The following is an 18404-nucleotide window of genomic DNA, read 5'->3' as shown; positions in this document are numbered from 1 at the left end:
CATCACCCTGTACCAAGATCCTCAGGATCTGGCAGCAAACTTTGAAAAACAGTATAATCAGGATCTGGCAGCAAACTTTGAAAAACAGTATAATCTGTATAGGCACCACTAAAACTACAACTTCTTAACTTTGATCGAATGTTGTCTTGGGGGCAACAAAACGGGTCCAAAACAACTGTATCCGGTTTCAAAATTCATGCGGTTGTCTGAAAGTAACAAGACAACACCTGTTAAGAAAATAGTCTAGGGTAAGAGTCAAGCTAACACACGACTCTGAAACATGTTTTGGTAATCCCCTTGAGTTAAAAAACATACATTCCAATGAGGTTTTGGGAATAGTACGTCATTGATATAGAAGAAGTTACAAAATGTTTTTGATAAAAGTACATTTGTTGTTGATTTTTAGATCAAAGTGTGACAATTCTCATCCCAGGAGATTCTTCTTATAATGTCTCCACTAAGTTTGTAGTAGTTTCATGTTTTTTTTTAGGCCTAAGGGTTTTATTACATTGTTCATGTGTCTGCTTATACAGTTGTTTTAATGCATGTTTGTCGTTTTTTAATCTGTAACCTAACAGCTTTTCTAGCGTAATCTTATGCATTTTCTTTGCGTTAAATAGAAACTTGTCAATGGGGGGGGGGGGGGGGGTTCAGGTGGTTCCTTTGATGTTTAACCCAGGGGAGTGGGGGTGTCTGTCGGGCCCAATGCAGCAAAACTTTCGTCTGGTAATAAGATTAGTGTTACTGGTCATTTCAATTTGGTTTCGGGTGGGGCCGTGAGGGGAGGCCTGTCTGCCTGGCACAATGCAGCAAAACTTGTGTCTATCCTAGCGGTGTAAAGAATATTGTATAATGCATATTGGCCATTTCAACTTGGTTTTAGATCGTTCCTACGAAGTTTAATAACCCTGGGGTTTGGGAGGTGTCTGCAGGGCCCAGTGCAGCAAAACTTTTGTCTGGTGGTTGGTACTGGTATTTATACGAAAAGTGTTATTGGTCATTTCAACTTGGTTTCAGGTGGTTCCTTTGATGTTTAACCCGGGGAGGGGAGTTGTCTGCCGGGCCCAATGCAGCAAAACTTTCGTCTGGCAGTTGATACTTGCATTAAGAATATTGTTATTGGTCATTTCAACCTGGTTTCAGGTGGTTCCTCGGAAACCCGGGGGAGGGGCGGTGTCTGCCGGGCCCAATGCAGCAAAACTTTCGTCTGGTGATTAATACTGGTGAAAGAATAGTGTTATTGGTAATTTCAACTTGGTTTTAGGTCGTTCCTCCGATGTTTAACCCCGGGGGTGAGGGTGTCCGGCAGGCCCAATGCAGCCAAATTATGAATGAAGGGCCATAACTTAAAAATCACATACACCTTTTAGCCATACAGCTGGTGTCGTTATAAATTACAGGCTCTTAACGTTTGAAAATAATACCACCACGATGCGCGGTGTCGGCCGGGGCGGAGCTCCAAAAGGGGGAGATTTTAGCATATTTTAAGAGGCTGTATCTCGGAAACAATAAGGAGTATGGATTTAATTTGTGGTTTGTGTACATTTTAGTCATGTAAATCTGAGCTAATCTGACAACTAGTTAATTTCAACCCGTAGGTTATGTACATTAAACATTTTGGGGAGGGAGTGTCTGGCAGGCCTAATGCAGCATACAATTTGTCTGGCGGTTGATATTTTTTACTTAGTATCATGGTAATGACCATTTCCACTTGGTTCCATGTGGTACCTAGAATGTTTGATTCAGCCCATTATTTAGCCTCTTTGTTGGGGCTCCATGCGCCACACGCAGCGGGGGTCCCCGGCAGACATCCACATCTGACTATGTCATGTTACCCACTAAACGTTCCTGTACTCAAATATTGGTACCTCGTTCATTTAACCAAAAGTGCTCTTGGCTGCCGGTCTATTGTTCTTTGCGTGCATGCACTCGAAGTTACTGACCGCTTGCGTTAATAGGACTGCCTGGTTTAGGAAACAACACGTACCCCAGCTCACGGGGACCCCAAGTTTGACCCCATGACGCATCAATTCGTCAGTTGCGGGCACCCCTTGTCGTGAAAACATGGTGCGGCCGCAATCCACAATCACCATGTCCTTGTGGTTATCTTGCAGTGCACAGCTGCAGTACTTCATCATTACGCCCAACGTCATCCGAGTGGACGTCGATGAATCCATTCTTGTAAATCTTCAAGGCGTTCCTCAACATGAAGTCATACCGGTGACTTTGTACTTCCAACTGACCGGATCAAATGATCGACTGTCGGAGACAACAGTCAACGTCACTGGTGAGCACACTCAGTAGACATGGCAACTCGATCTCTTGTAATTTGTTTTATTCACCCTTAACGGCACTGGACGCCACTGGTAATAATATTTGTCAAAGACCAGTGGTCTCACTTAGTGTATCCCAACACTAACATAAAATAACAAACCTTAAAAAAATACGGGCTCCATTAGTCACCGACGTTTCGAGAAAACGATGAAAGAATAAAAACCCTTGTTAAACTAATTTGCTTGCTTTCAGATAGGAAGAACGCAACATACTTATAGCTAGAATTGTTTTAATGATAGTGAGAAATTATCTTTCTCAAAAACTACATTACTTCAGAGGGAGTCGTTTCCCACAATGTTTTATAATAATATCAACAGCTCCCCAATGCTCATTATCTTTAAAGGCCCGTGTCGCGGTCTCAGCTGTCCGGTGTGCTAAAAGCTCCGGATCACCAAATACAGCAGTATACGTCATTTCATACCCTGCGCACAGCACAAGCGAAATTAATCGATTTTAGTGCTGGGCTGAGTCGACTGTTCTGCTCGAGCTCGTAAACTGTCATGGCGGTGTCCTCAAGTAAATCGTGAGGTGAACGAATGGACTGGTTACGACAGTATTGTGGGAAAAAGTAAAAAAATCACATAATATTGAGCATTGAGAAGTGGAAATTACAATGAAGGTTCTTCTGAAAGCCAAAGTGTGTGTTGCCGGGCGAAAAAAACACTGGTATGAGCTGAACAGGTCTTGGAGATTTATTCGCGGCGGCAGTAGAGCACGTGGGACCAACGCCAACAACGGCATCATGCTGAAATGCATGGCTACGTCATCAGGAAAGCTTGGCACACCGGACATCTGAGACCATGACGTCGGCAAAGTATGCCTTTGGGATTTGATCGTTCGATTGTTTTATTCATACAAATTCCAGTCGGCTAAGTGATATAAGGTCGTTAATTGCAATATATATATACCTCGGCGCAAATACTCGGTACGCGCGCTTTATGTATGTAATCAGATACATGCCGGTCGAGCTAGTGATCAAGTTTGATCGCAAGCTAGACTAGCCTGAACGTCTGACGTCAGTCTTCGAGCTTGCACCTCGTTTAAGCGCCCTCAACTTTCGCATCATTGCCATTTTAGGACAAAACAAAATGTTTTCATAACTTCTAGGAATGTAGTACATCAAGATCCTCAAGTCAAAAAAAAAAAAAAAAAAAATCGATCCCAGTATTTTTTTCTTCTTCTTATGCAAGGGGGGGGGGGGGGGGGGTCATGTCTCGTTGGGCAGTACTTAGCACATAACTCTTTGAAAAACGGGCAATAATGCTTTACAATCAGTTTTTGTTAATCTCCGATAAATTTTGATATTCCTGGTTTGGTTCCCTCAGTACGCATTTCTGAATGTACAAATGTCTTCTTAAGTTCGCTTTGTGGGCTGTTTTTAATTTCAAAATAACCATTGTATATTATTATTACTAGGTGATCCAGCTTTGATGCATAGAGCCATAATGCGGATTGACCGTGCGCAACTCCCCGTGCTCGATAGTACAAGCCATGAGTTCATCACACTCGTCGCACAATCCAACTTGCAATCCCAAAAATTTCGTTTTCAGAACAGCAAGCCGATCCTTCTGAGTATGAAGTCTGGATTTGTTTTCATTCAGACGGACAAGCCACTGTACACACCTTCACAGACTGGTACGTATACTAACAATAACTACAGATTATTAGGTATTATAGCTGCGCAATTTCTCAAAAACTAAGGAGCTATAGCTCCATCCAATTACCGTCTTACTTCGCTTTGAGTGTCCTGGTCACTGGGCCAATAATTACATTCATTCTGATCCTTCTCAGCTCCAGGCCAGAGGAGTATACAACCTGTTAAGGACAACGTAAGCGACACAACGGCCTTTCTATTCACATTATAAACCTCTACCATCGCAGGTATCCATTTATACTCCTGGATGAAGAGAAGCAACATTATAGAAAAGTATCATGGCCAAGGGCATACGTGACATGACCGGGATTCGAACCCTCACTCCGATAACTTTTACCACCAGAGCTTGAATCGATGCTCTTAACCACAGGGCCACGACACCTGTGTTTGAACATGATGGGATGGTGGGTACTCCTGGGTAACTTGGACTCCTGTTTGTGAGGGATAAGACGATCAGTTGGCGATTTCACCTGGTACAATATACAGTAAACATGTCAATGACTTGTTTTCTTTGTTTTGTTAACAGTGAATATCCGCATCGTTGTTTTGAATCAAAAGATGTTTCCTGACTTAAACTTGGTAATTACTTTGCTAATGTTTCAAATTGTGTTTCAAACTGTTATTAGGCCTAGCAGGTTTTTTTATTTTTTTACATTTTTTTTAATAGTTTTGTTTTTGTCCAATTATTACTATTATTGTTTTCTTTATTTCTCGCCAATTCATAAAACATGCAAATTTCGTAGCATTGTATCACCTTAATATTGATCATGTCAAGACCTTAGTTTGATATAGTGCATACACTGTGTTTGTATCACAAATCACGTGACGTCAGAGGGTGCAGCTTACTTTACTATTTAAAATGTCAACCACTTTGCTGTAAGGTACGTTTGGGCAGAATTAAGAAAATATAAACTAGAGAAGTATTGGAACCAATGACCTCTGTTTAAACGTGCTGGCACTTTACCGACCGAGGTTTATTGCATTAAGTGGCGGTCTCCCTGTTTCATAAATATCTTTGATAAAACAGGGAGTTATTTTATAGACATTTTAATGAAGTGGAGTGGGGAGGAGGTGGGGGTGTGTGTGTGTGGGGGGGGGGGTGGGGTTACAAGTATAGTTCAAAATGTGAGCATGCACATTTTGTCCAAGCAGAAAACGGGTCAGAGCCTTCAGCCTTTGAAAGAAATACATTTTATACATCGCTGTTTTCTTACTCTAAACCGGTTCGAGTCGCAAATATGAACCGTTCTTTTCTTACTCTAAACAGGTTCGAGTCGAAATCATGAGTCCAAACAAAATCGTCGTTCACCGGAAAACGGAAAAGGCCAATGCAGGATTTGCCGTAGTTCAGTTTCGCTTTCCTCCGGTCCCAGTGTTTGGTAAATGGACTGTGACTGTCTACTACGGTCACCTGGTAAGATTCAGTTTATGTTATGGACACATTAAAGGTACTTATGATTCGTGGTTGCTGAAATGTTTTGTGCGGGTTTTGTGTGATCAACCATTCATGAAATAACAAAACATCAAAAACGTGTTGGCTATTTGCGATGTGTCAGTCAGGAGAAAAACAAGGTAAACATGTATCAACAATTCCCTAGAAAAGAACTTGTAAACAGCAAGCAAAACATAAAGGTGAATTTTGTTATAACAATAAAAAAAAATTGACAAATTTGTTGACAAATTTTGACAAAATTGACAAAGTCAAATTTTTGACTCCCATTAATGGCCGACCGTGTTAGTTCGCACAGTAAAAGGAAAACCACGCAATTTCGAACAAACTAGTGTGGATCATTGTATTCTAATTTTAAAACATCTTTCCAGCCATATGCATTCTATAAAAAAAACGGTTACAAACGTTTTTTTATAGACCAACTCGTCCGATCCAAGGCAACGTGTTCCTTCAAAAGTTTTTACTAATGTACAAGTATTTTTTTTTTACCGTTAAACAAAGACATGCTGCTAACAATCGCAAATCATTTCCGAGCTAAATTGTTATAATATCATATCTCCTCTGAATAATGATTATACATGTTTTTCTTATGTTATCATTCTCGTTTTAGTTTAAAGCGAAAACGTCCGTAGAGTTCGAAGTTAAGGAATATGGTAAGTTGCTCCTATACATTTGAATTTTAAAGTATGTTTTGTTTCCGAAAATGTGTATAGTTTAATGCTAGTCTTCTATAACATACGTGTTTACCAGTAAGTCACCCAAAACGCTTGAATATAAAGCAGAAACGTTATCAGACAAGTTTTTAAGTTGTTTTAACAAATTGTCAAACAAGCACAATCAGCATTAACACACGGGATATACGGCTTTACGTCCCATCCGAAGGACGAAACGTGGTTAAGTGGTTATAGTCCACCCATACTGCAGCTGGACCTGGACAAATTGCAACAGAAATGATTTCAACTGGTATGGGGTCTATAGACACCCAAGTTTAACATACAAAAAAGTCATCCAAAATCCAAGTGTCGGAGAGCCGTCAAATTTGCATAATTATGTTAATTAGTTTCCGCCATTAGCTGAAAATGAAAAACCATGCATATCTTGACAACAAAGAGGGCTAGCACGCTCAAAATGGTGTCTATACCCATGTTTTCATGGTCAAGGAGTCCATTGAAGAAAGAAATAACCTTTAAAAAGTGTTGGGAAGCCTTCAAATTTGCATAATTATGTTAATTAGTTTCTGCCATTTAGTGGGAAAGACATGCGTTTCTTTAAAACAAAGAGGGCTAGCATGCTCAAAATGGTGTCTATACCCGTGTTTCAATGGTCAAGGAGTCAAATGAAGAAAGGAATAACCTTTCAAAAGTGTCGAAAAGCCATAAAGTTTGCATAATATTATGTTATTGACTGAAAGTGGAACAACATATATATAAAACAAAGAGGGCTAGCATGCTCAAAATAGTGTTTATACCCATGTACAGAAGTTCTTGAATCAAAGTTTGTTAAGACCAGTTTTATGATCTCACTTAAGAGGAATGCAAGGGCTTTTCACAAGCATGGATGATAATGTACCTTTTCTTTACGCTTGAAAAATTGGTACGGATCTTGGACAGGCCTACTTGCTTTTCAATGCCAAACGGCCTTGGTGTCGTGTCACGTGCACCCCAAAGTAACCTTGAGCACACAGAAGGGCCAAGCTCCTCCTTCCGGATGTTCCACACCTATCTTTATTTTGTTTCGGCTTTGGCTTTGGTCTAAAGAATAAGGCTCTGCCTTATTGTATATGCATGGTGACAAGTATCACTAACATGTCGTTGTCATCCCAACAAGAAAAAGGGATGCTGCAATGGCTTCTTGGACATTTTGTAGAGGCACAAATATATCCACAAGTGCGTCCTGGAAGGGTTTCATGTTGTTCGTCGCAGTGATCGCTGTTGGGCAGGATTGTCAAAAGTGGCTGATACTTGTATGGTGGAAACCCCAAAGGAACATCATCTCTGGTGAAAAAGCCCTGCATTTCTCTACAGCGGAGATCAAAACACTGTTCTCAATAAATGTTAAAGTTTAAATCAATTATGTTGCATTTTTTGTCCAGGTCAAGCCAGTATTTCGGATAGATTGACTGGACTATAATATATTTTCACTTCGAAGCACTGCGATTATGCAAAAAAAAAATTACTTTTTATCCCCCAAAACTTGAACCTGAAATGCTTAATTGTCAATACAGTCCGCCAGATTGTGTGTTCCAATTACAGGTTTATTCTTCATGCGTTGACGTTATCACTACATACTGTCAACATCTCAAAAACAGTACCAATATATATATATATTTTAATGTAGTCTCATAACAAACACAACTCACCAATCAAGTTCATTATATTAACATTCTTTTTTAAATTTAACATAAAAGTGAAGAAAGCATTTACTGTTGCTTATTATTCAGATTGCCACAACTAAACACAAGCCTCATTGGCGAGTGGACACTTTCTCTTGTTTTCCTTCTCCAGTGTTACCAAAGTTTCAGGTTACGGTGCAAACCCGTAAGGAATACGTTTTACCAGAAACGGAATTTCTTCGTACAACGGTGACAGCAACGTAAGTTTTCAATTGATAGTGGGTGTAACCTGGGGGATGGATTTACTTGAAGAAAATACAACAAAGAATGGTTAACTAAAGTTAATACCCCATCCCTACTTATGTACCTGCTTCCTTCTATAAATTCTTCTTATAGCTTCTTATATCGCGATCATGTTTGTCACACAGTGACCCTCGCGGCGCTCCAACAATATTACCCCTGGTCACTGGGTCTTAACTTACGGCTAAATAGTTCATCTGGTGGGTCGGGGCTGGTCGGCATTAGTTTTAAAAAACATCACCATAAATCCAGCGCGATTTTATTCCAAACATTTAAATTTTGAAAACTTCCCCTCCAAATGAAATGACCTATAATGATAATAAATAGGTACGTGTTCGGAGAGCGGGTGTTTGGCAAGTTTCTCTTAAAGTATGGAGTCTTCACCGAGGATGACAACTTTCTGATTCTTCAAGAGACTGAAGACACAGTAAGTGACGCAGCTCAAAGTTTGGTTTCATGTCGTTTGTCTTTGAGGAAGAGAGTGTATGTGCGCACAGGTTCGTAGAAAACTGTAATCAGTGGTGATACGGTCAACAAAATGAGAAGTCTGCAACCCAGGGGCCGACTTCACAATGCAATTTAATTCATCGTAAGACAAATTGTCAATATTACCATAGTGATTTGTGTTGTGACATTACAATTTACTTAAATGGTAACTACCGTACGATTCATTTGCTGGTAAAAGATAAGTTAGCTGTTTTCGAAATCAGCCCCATTGTTGTTGTTGGTGTTGTTGTTTTTTTGTTTTTTTTTGTTTTTTTTTTAAATTTGAAGAAGAAAACAAAACATAATTATACGCTTTAACCGTTAAAACCACACATTGATACCATCTTTGGTTCAACAGTTGTGAGAGTAGAGCACCAAGAAATGCGAGAGAAAGAAAACGAGGAGGGGTCGGATGGCTCATTGAAAATAAATCGACAACATTTGTTTCATTTTATTTAAATGCTCACTTTAACCCCTTGTTGATGCTAATAACAGAAGGAAAGTTGTCTTTAAAAAGTACAACAACGTTTTTGCATTTAAAATTACCAAAATAATATTTTTGAAAATTTTACCCGGTTTGCTTGGTTTGCATAGTTTCCACCCATAGGTTTTCCCATACAAATGATTCAACTATCTTCATGACATTATTATGTTCATGGTGAAATTCAAATTTTCAGATGTTTAGTTTTATTTACATTTAGATATGATAACAGCAATGGGAGACCTTGGAACGCTAGGTGGCAGCAGACTTACCAGGTAAGTTTCCAGTGTGTACGTAGTTCTGAGCACGCGCACATTACCGAGAACAATGAAATTTACCATGTAGATCTGCTGCCACCAAGCGTCCCAAAAGTCTCCCATTGGAAGGTTACAAAAAATCACAGTCCAAGAGGACCTGAATCCAAACTTCTTTACATGCATATCTTTTCATATCTCAGCTGGGTGATGGTGGCATCGGCTATGCAGACTTTAGAGTCAGTGACATACCTGCTGATCAGATGGAGACGCTGATGGGAAAGAGTCTCATCATCCAAGCCTTCGTTACGGATGTAGCCAATGGGGAGACCATCAACACAAACCATACTAGGGTTGCATTCACCAGGACCCCGTACAGATTCAACTGGGACAACACTCGTAGATACTTCAAGAAAGGATTGCCGTTTCCTGTCAAGGTAATGATAAACACATAAGTATACTAATACTAAGGGAATCAATGTGTGGTGAAGAGGTTTTAAACTAATGGCGAGGCATGGTTCTTGGAATTATTTTTACCAATACGAAGTTTCTGCTGAAACTTTGTGACTTCGATTGTATATTTCGATTGTATATTTCGTGAACATTTTGCCTCCTTTTAAAAATCACGCTGATAAGCCATGCTTTAGACCCCTACTTTTTAATGTTTTTTTTTTTCTTCAGGCCGTTCTCCAGTACATGAATGGACTTCCTGCTAGCAATGTCCCCGTTACCATCCACCGGATGGGCGAGGGCGATCAACACCTCTCAGACGAAGACCAAAATGGTGACACTCGTAACTCTGGACCCAATGGCGAGATTTATTTTAGGCTTGATATGCCTAGGGAGGCAGCAGAAGTCGAACTTCGAGTTGGTTTGAAACCCAGTCCCTATTCAAGTAAAACTAAAACACAAAGGAAACTGCTATTTGGCTCGAATGTGGAATTTCACAACTTGAAATGTTCACCAGGGCGGAATTAATTTCACAAGACCAAAATCTTTATGTGAAAGACCTTTTTTACACTACTTTATTTTGTGTTTTCTTGAACAAGCACTTTGTACTAGAGAAGATCTACTGAGGAGCAAACGTTTTTTGATACTCAACGGAACTGTATACAAATAATTATTCTCGAGAACTAATAAACCGTGACAATTATTCAAAAACACAAGACCGTTTGACAAATAACCCGCTGTGGCGGCTCAGTAACAAACTCTAGCCGGTAAATAAAATCACCTTTGGGAAGAACATAGAGAAGAATGTTTAATAATTACTTTTTACTTTGTGCATTTATCTTGTGTTGCTGTACAGTCCATTTTAGATGTTTGTATACAAATCGTGGCGTGTGCCAAACTTAACAACGATTGGAAATGTTACAGAGGACAAATAATATATCAAGTAAAATAAATTGACTGAAACAAAAAACGAGAGGCGGGAAAATCAACTGGTATTTACATCATAAACGGTGTTGTAGTGCATTGTTTTTTATTTTCAGTTTTTAAAGAAACTTGAGAATTGTGAGTTCTTCTTAGAGGTTGTTGTTTGATTCCTATAATATACAGTTGGAGACGGCAGATCGTGAACTGAATGAGGAATCTAACGCTGAAGGTAATTTTACTCTGCTATCAGAACATCCCGTGGGAGGTGAATTCCTGCTGATTAGAATTCCGATGGTAGGATTTGAACAGATCCAACAGGTATTATTTTGTTTTAGTTGTTTGTATTTTATTGTTTCATATTAAAGTTTGCCGCCAAAAAACTTTTTTTGAAGGGGGGAGAAAGCAAATAAACTGAAGATACAAACAAAGGGGAGCGAAGGACCATGTATGATTTGATATTCCTCTTAAAGACACTCGACACTAGTGGTAATTGTCAAAGACCAGCCTTCTCACTTGGTGTATCTCAACATATGCATAACATAACCAATCTGTGAACATTTGAGTTCAATTGGTCGTCGAAGTTGCGAGATAATAATGAAAGAAAAAAACACCCTTGTAACATATCTTGTATGCTTTCATGTGCTTGATTTCGGGACCTCAAACTCAAATTCTGATGTCTCGAAATCAATTCGCCGTTAGCTTGGGAGGGGTTGGGAACCAGACATCAAAGTACATGTTTGTCATCGTGGGTTTGTCAGTCGGTACACCTCGTATCGATTCCGTTATTTCTTATGATCACATCATGCTCTGTTTTGTTTCATGGCTCCTAGTTTTTTTGTTTTTAAGAGTTTTCAGGTAATTAACAAAGATTGATTATGTCAAAACGTAGGAATACCGCATTTAGTTATATTGACAGTGTTATTGTGTGAGTAGCTTAACAAATGTTTAACAAAGAGAGAAAAAAAAGATAAAAAAAAACGGAGCCCCGATCGTAAAAAAAAAGGACAGGTGAATAGGAATTTTGTAAAAGGTTGAAACAAAAATAACGATAAAAGAAAATTTCATCAAAGCATTATTTTGTCAAAAAATATAATTTTGTAATTCTGTGAATGGAGTGTTATTTTTGAGATTGTTGAGGTATTATTTGTTTCTGTTCTAAGCTCAGCTATGCTTACGTTCCTTCAAGTTACGCTATAATATCAACAGATACGTTTTCAAGCCCGAGTCAAGCTACACTTACGTTCCAAGATATGCTTACGTTCCAAAAGATAAGGTTACGTTCTAAGCTACACACAGCTACTCAGCTAGGCTTACATCCCAAGTTTTGCTTACGTTCCTTCAAGTTACGCTATAATAACAAAAGGTACGCCTTCAATCCTAAGTCAAGTTACGCTTACGGTCCATACGCAGCTACGTTTACGTTCCAAAATACCCAGCTACGCTTACGTTCCAATAATGCTTACGTTCCAAAGAATACGGCTACGTTTACGTTCCAAAATACCCAGCTACGCTTACGTACCAAGATATGTTTACGTTCCAAAAAAATATGGTTACGTTCCAAAAGAAATGGTTACGTTTCAAGCTACGCAGCTACTCAGCTACGCTTATACAATCCAAGATATGTTTAGGTTCCAGTTACGCTATAATCAAAATGTACGTTTTCAATCCCGAGTCAAGCTAGGCTTACGTTACAAGATTTGTAGCTACGCTTACGTTTCAAAATAAATTATCAAAAGGACGCTTTTGAATCCCTCAAGATGTACCCCCCCCCCCCGAGATAAAAAAATCGTTCACTGTGAACAGAGCCCATTGATCAGTTTCATCTGTTTAGCAGAAAATACTACTTACAAATGTTCTGTACCGTTTAAAAATTTATTCGGGCACCAGCCAAAAGTTTTCAAATTTAATCAAAATTTGGCTGGTAATCAGTTTCAGCTTTGCAATAATATTTTGTGCTAAGCAAATTTTGTGCCACTATGAAGTCATTACGAAATTGGATCCTGGCACGTCGCGAGCACGTAACGCCACGATCGCATTCCAAACTGCATCATGGCTGTGCGGTAGTATGCCTAGTTTATTGGGGCCAGGAATGCTTTATTTACCTGTCCCTGTCCCATCATATTCTGGGTTAGTTTCTTTGTGTTCTTCGGGTTCTTCTTCACGAACGTCTACCTCCATCGTCGAAGGATTTGCCTGATCCGTTTATGCTGGTTGCATAGATAGACTGGATCCTTATGCTGTGTCATAGTAAAACGTTGCTATAAACAAAGCACCAGTCTACTTACAACATTGTGCGACAATGTCACGAAGATTTGACAGTTGCAACGGCTGGAAACACGTATACGCTGGCCTTTTACCGTTTTTTTTTTTGTTTTTTTTTCTTAATTTCTCGCTAAATACGTGACATTTTGATGTTTTTTTTTACAGCAACCATCTATAAAAACATTACTTATGATTCAACACCCCTAAATTGCGTAAACGTTGAGCCGATGTGTCCCTTTAAGCGCAGAATTAGGCGGTTAGCAGAGTTTTAAATAGGGTCCTGGTATCACCTTAACCGCCTGTTATGTTAACCTTTATTGCGTGTTCGTATTTTCCTTTGGTTTTCAGATTGACAGCAACAGTCCGACTGAGGTGCTACTTTCTCAACCCAAAAATGTAGCACTCCACTTCTTTGTAAGATAATTTCGGTTATTTTATACACAGTCTGTAGAGCGTGTACTGCACAAACTGGGACGTTTAATTTCACCAACGATAAACAGGGATATAATAACACAATGTTGGTGTTGTCACATATAGATGACATGAAGAATCAATTTTGAACGATTGTAACATTGTTTACATATTATTATGGACCATTTGCACACCCTGATTGCACCTCAGCAAAATGGCTCTGTGGTTCGGTGATGTCACGAGAATGTCTTTATATAGTTGCATGCCAAGCTTCTCTGAATCACGAATAAAATTCAACACCAAATGTTTCCCCTAAAACGTATTTTCTTTTTGTTTCGAAAGGTGATATCTAGAGGGAAGATTGTTTATGAAACCAAGAGGCAGATTCAGAACGCCAACACAGCCTTTCCATTTAGAATCACCACCAATATGGCGCCAATCTCTCGCGTTGTCGCTTACTACATCAACGTAGATGGTAAAGTTATTGCCGATGCATTACTCTTGCGAGTTCAGGAGAAATGTGAAAATCCGGTATGACTGTGTTCCTTGGACTTGCAAACAATGTCAAAATTTATTCTCTATTTTAATTATCCAGTTGTCATCATTTTCCAATTTATACCAATTATCCTCCAGAAGACGATCAGAGCATACTGATCGAAACGTCGGGTTGAAACCAACGGTTCTTTTCAGAACCACCCCAACTTATTATAGATAGTCATTATTTGGTGTTACCGCAAACCTTTCCATATTAATTTCAACATTGGTTTATTGGTTTACTTGACAGCATACCAATGCACATTAAACCCCGCGCTAAACTCTCAGTTTCTGATTTGTACGACAAACCAAATTTAGCGAACTATTAAATATCCAACGGGAACTCTTAAAAACTGTTGTGTTATATTTTGTTTGACCAGGTTACTGTTGGCTTTGCAGCACTTCCACGGGAGGACGGCAGCAACGTTTATAAGTCAGATTTTAAGGAGAAAAGTATTACGATAAACGTCACCGCCATGCCGGATACACACGTTGGTCTGCTTGCTGTGGATGAGGCTGTATTTGCCCTCCTCAAATATCACAGACTCACTCAGAAAAAGGTGAAATTTTGTTTTGCTCCTAATGTTTGGATGGGTGTGAAGAGAATTAACCTGAGATTCTAGATGGAGACCGAAACAATTTGGGTTGTCGACCCCTCGCCCTCTTCATACTCATTGGAAAAAGGACTTGAGCAAAGTTGTTTTTGACGGGAATGCTATTTGAATTCCTTTATGGCGGGTTTGTTTACCATTTGAATGGTATTTTAGTATATGTACACCTCTTGAACTGCTCATTGTCAACTATAACAACCGGCTCAAAACAAAAACTAGAAACACTTCTACCGTTGACGGAGTGTGTCAAAATTACACTACTTTGACGTCAGGTGTGGGAGTTTGCTTTGCTATACCTCCACGCTGCAATAAAGCTATACAAATGGGAACTCCCTAATATGACACAACATGCTTGATGACGTATCGGAGCTTTTCGCGAATCTTACAGAAAAGCGCCGGTTTTTTTCCTTCTTTTTTTCTGGGGGTCAAAGGGTTAGGAAATGATCGGGATTGTGAGAAGTTCTGAGCCACTTCTTACCCATGAAATGTCCCCCATATATGATCTGCGTCTCAAAGAGCCTCTCCTCGTCAAACTCCTATCTGCCCGGCTTCACGTGCCGATCCCCATTTCTAACGGTGGGCAGGGGTGAGCAGGCAGGTTTCTGGCGCCTTCAAACACGATTGCTCCGGGTAGGTGGAGCTCGTCAGCCATGATGGGAGGCAGTTAACCTAGGAGAAGGAAAACTCTGATTTAAAACCCTGGCAGGTGGGGCTTGTTAGCTCTGGACAGCAACCCACCTAAGAGAAGGTCACTCTGATCTAAAACCTCAAGTCTTTGGCAGCAGCGAAGACGGATGACCTTTAGTGGCATATCTTCAGTCCGTGTTTTTTTTTTCACCAGCTGCTGCTGTGGTGCTACTCGTCCGACAACACGGCAGTCCTTCAAATACTGAGGCTATGGCATGTTCACTGCGACAGCTAGGCAGAGTGCGGCTGTGATGGATCTCCGTACTGTTGATTCAACGCTTCGTCTGGTTGCTCATGGGAGTGGTTGCGCAGCCGCTTTCTTTTCTCGCGCACGTCAATCGCCTACTCTACTCTTCGTTGGAGTTGCGTCAAAGTCCGACGGCGATATGCTCTCTTCAGTGGGTACAGGGTTGATCGGCTGGAAATATCTAGCAGAGACGTGCACGTACGGCGATCATGGTCTGGTTTATGTCGCTGAACGCTGTCTTGAGATGGCATCGGTCCTCGGCTGCTCTTCATGATGTCAGGGCTCGCCTTTTTAGGATGACTGGAGCCCTCCCCAGCTGGGGAAGCCCCAAGAAAAGGTGGTGTAAACATTGTTATTCTCACCCGCCGGTGTCTGGCTAGCCGCAGCCAGAGTCGATACTCTTTTGCGGTAAGAAATCAACAGCTTTTCAAAAAGGACTGAAACTCGGATCTTGGAACATACGAACGATGAACGAAAACTATGTTCGCCCAGAGAGAGCCTCTGCCTTTATTGCTACGGAGCTGCAGAGGATGCGGTAGTGTTTGTGCACTTAGCGAGGTGCGGAAACCTGGTATAGTCAACATTATCGAGAAATCACACACATTCTACTGGAGTGGTGGCAAACACTGCACGGCAAATGGTATGTTGCTGCTGGAAATGTGTACACAACTGAAACAGACAGTAACTGGAACACTGTTCAGAATGAAGAACAAGTTCAAGACAACATGACAGCACATGAGATCCAAGCAATGACATCAGATAGATCACATCCTTGCGAATGCCAATGCACTCGACGACATCCATGTCACCCGTGTTCTTCGGAGTGCAAACTGCTTCACTGATCACAGGTTGCTCATCGCAGTGTGCAGTTTTGCTCACATGCGACCTCCACTTTCAACTCACCCACCTAGAAAATACGACAGTGATGAACATCCAAAAGTGCACTGAGCTACAGACATTTTTGACAGATGGCCAGCTCCTGACCTCTCCTTAAGACATAAAAGCCAGACGGATTGAAAATTTTTCTACACGTCTAAACCAACCTGCAACAGCCAACATTCAAGTCCTGAATGATTTTGACCAGAAACCAGTCAATCACGACCTAGGAATGGAACCAACATTGGCTGAGATAATGGAGTCAATCAAGAGGACGAAGTGTAACAGAAGCTCGGACCAGATGGTATACCACCTGAAACACTAAAAAATGGAGGAGATGTCATGATTAGGCACTTACACAAAATCTTCAGTGACATGTGGTTGTATAAGAACATCCCTACCCTGCTGACCTTAAGAATGCACACATTTCGATCATCTACAAGAAATGAGCCAAGTCTTTGTGTGGCAACTACATAAGGTATATCTCTCCTGAGCGTGGTTGGCAAATGTTTTGCCGACATCTTGCTTCAATGCCTTCAAAAAGTCCTCGAACCCTTATACCCACAAATAAATTGACAAAGTGACCACTGCCCTGAAACGTGACCTCATTTTGAATATTTTATCATACGCAGGTGTTTGAGAGAATGGCTGGATATGATCTAGGCTGTGGGCCTGGAGGTGGACAGACTTCAGCCAATATCTTTAAGGTATTTGTTTTTTCTTCTTAAAGAAGACCAACATTTCTTTCGAGTTTTTTTTATGAACTATTTTTCCCCCAGGTTACTAACGCAATTACCCTTAAATAATTGCATTCCAAAACCCGGACTGTTTTTATGCCACAAATACACAGACAAGTTAAATCATAAAATCTACTATGCAAAGTTTTCCTTGATTTGACCTAAATTTCTGCTTTTCTTAATTTTAACAAAGTTCCCCGTTTGTGTCATACTCCATTAAAGCGGACAACTTACACCTGTTATCTCCATGTATTTCCTGTTCCAGGCAGTGGACTTAATTGGATCATGCACAAACCAGTAGAGCTGCTCAATGCCCCCATGCAAACTAACTGAGCATCCATCAAGTTTAATGCCCCGTAAACACTGAGCAGGTTGTTCTGTCGGACTTGCTTTTTGTGCCAAAATCAGAAGGTTGTTAATAATAATGGACCTTTCCGGTAAGGGCGTTTTGTTTTCTTTTTTGTTTTTCCTTAGGATGCCGGAGTCACTGTGATGACCAATGCTGCTCTGAATGTACCACACAGGGAAGGTAGGACAAACTGGTTATTTCAAAAAGTCTTAACCAGCCATTGTTCCAAGTGGTGTACGAACGCTTGTTTAAAAATACCACAAACCATACACTTCCATTATCACAATGTTATAACCAATGCATCGTAGTCAGAAAACTTAAAACAACACTTGTAAAGGGTAACACAAACAAGAAACTTGTATTTAGAACAGTACAACCAACTGCAGCACTGGCAGAAAACGTTTGCGGCTGATTTGACAAAATAAAAACACATTGTTAATGGCCTCACATGAGTCAATATTTTTTGAGCAAGTGGGACATATTTTTGTGATGATCGAAAGGTTGACCAAAAACAGGTTTTCAACCTTTTCCCGCCACAAGACTAGGACGCTCGATGATTCAACTGGGAAAGGTCGTGAAACTGTTGTCACAAGGAAAGGTTTTGATTGCAGCATTCTCTTAAATCAGTGATCTTTGTGTCATATACACCTACTAATATATTCGCTCTACAAACCAAATTCTTTTAACTGTCCCTAAAACAAACACTTCCAACGGCGTTCGTGTTTTTTTCTGTATCCACACCCACACTCTGGAACTCTCTTCCTTTACATATACGAGCTACAACGTCTCTGGACATTTTCAAAACGCTGGTAAAAACCCACCTTTTCAAAATGTCTTATGATTGACTTTCTGTTTGTTCTTAACAATTTTCTTTTGCCAACACATTTTGGAAATCAACATTTGTATTCAACGTACCCTTATTTCTTCCCAAGCCATGTAATTTGTATTTCTTTTACTTTTTGTTTTTTACTATCGTTTTTTGTTCTATGCGCCTCGAAATAAGTATAGTCTTAGGTAGATGGCGT

The 18404-nt window shown here is 40.2% G+C and overlaps 1 protein-coding gene across 1 annotated transcript in view; it reads left to right on the top strand.

The window, feature by feature from the left end:
* The window catches only part of LOC117296621 (complement C3-like), a 58850-nt gene that overhangs the window by 2910 nt on the left and 37536 nt on the right, over window positions 1-18404 (top strand). The window contains 15 exon segments of the mRNA XM_033779642.1: window positions 2115-2287; window positions 3751-3969; window positions 4515-4567; window positions 5256-5402; window positions 6049-6091; window positions 7943-8030; window positions 8398-8497; window positions 9495-9728; window positions 9973-10259; window positions 10821-10983; window positions 13276-13341; window positions 13681-13869; window positions 14253-14432; window positions 16926-17000; window positions 17505-17559. Of these exon segments, the coding sequence (XP_033635533.1) occupies window positions 2115-2287; window positions 3751-3969; window positions 4515-4567; window positions 5256-5402; window positions 6049-6091; window positions 7943-8030; window positions 8398-8497; window positions 9495-9728; window positions 9973-10259; window positions 10821-10983; window positions 13276-13341; window positions 13681-13869; window positions 14253-14432; window positions 16926-17000; window positions 17505-17559 (2072 nt within the window).

This window comes from Asterias rubens, chromosome 11, assembly GCF_902459465.1.
Source record: "Asterias rubens chromosome 11, eAstRub1.3, whole genome shotgun sequence".
Taxonomy (NCBI): domain Eukaryota; kingdom Metazoa; phylum Echinodermata; class Asteroidea; order Forcipulatida; family Asteriidae; genus Asterias; species Asterias rubens.
Note: the sequence above shows the minus strand (reverse complement) of the source record. Positions and strands in the feature narration are given on the sequence as shown.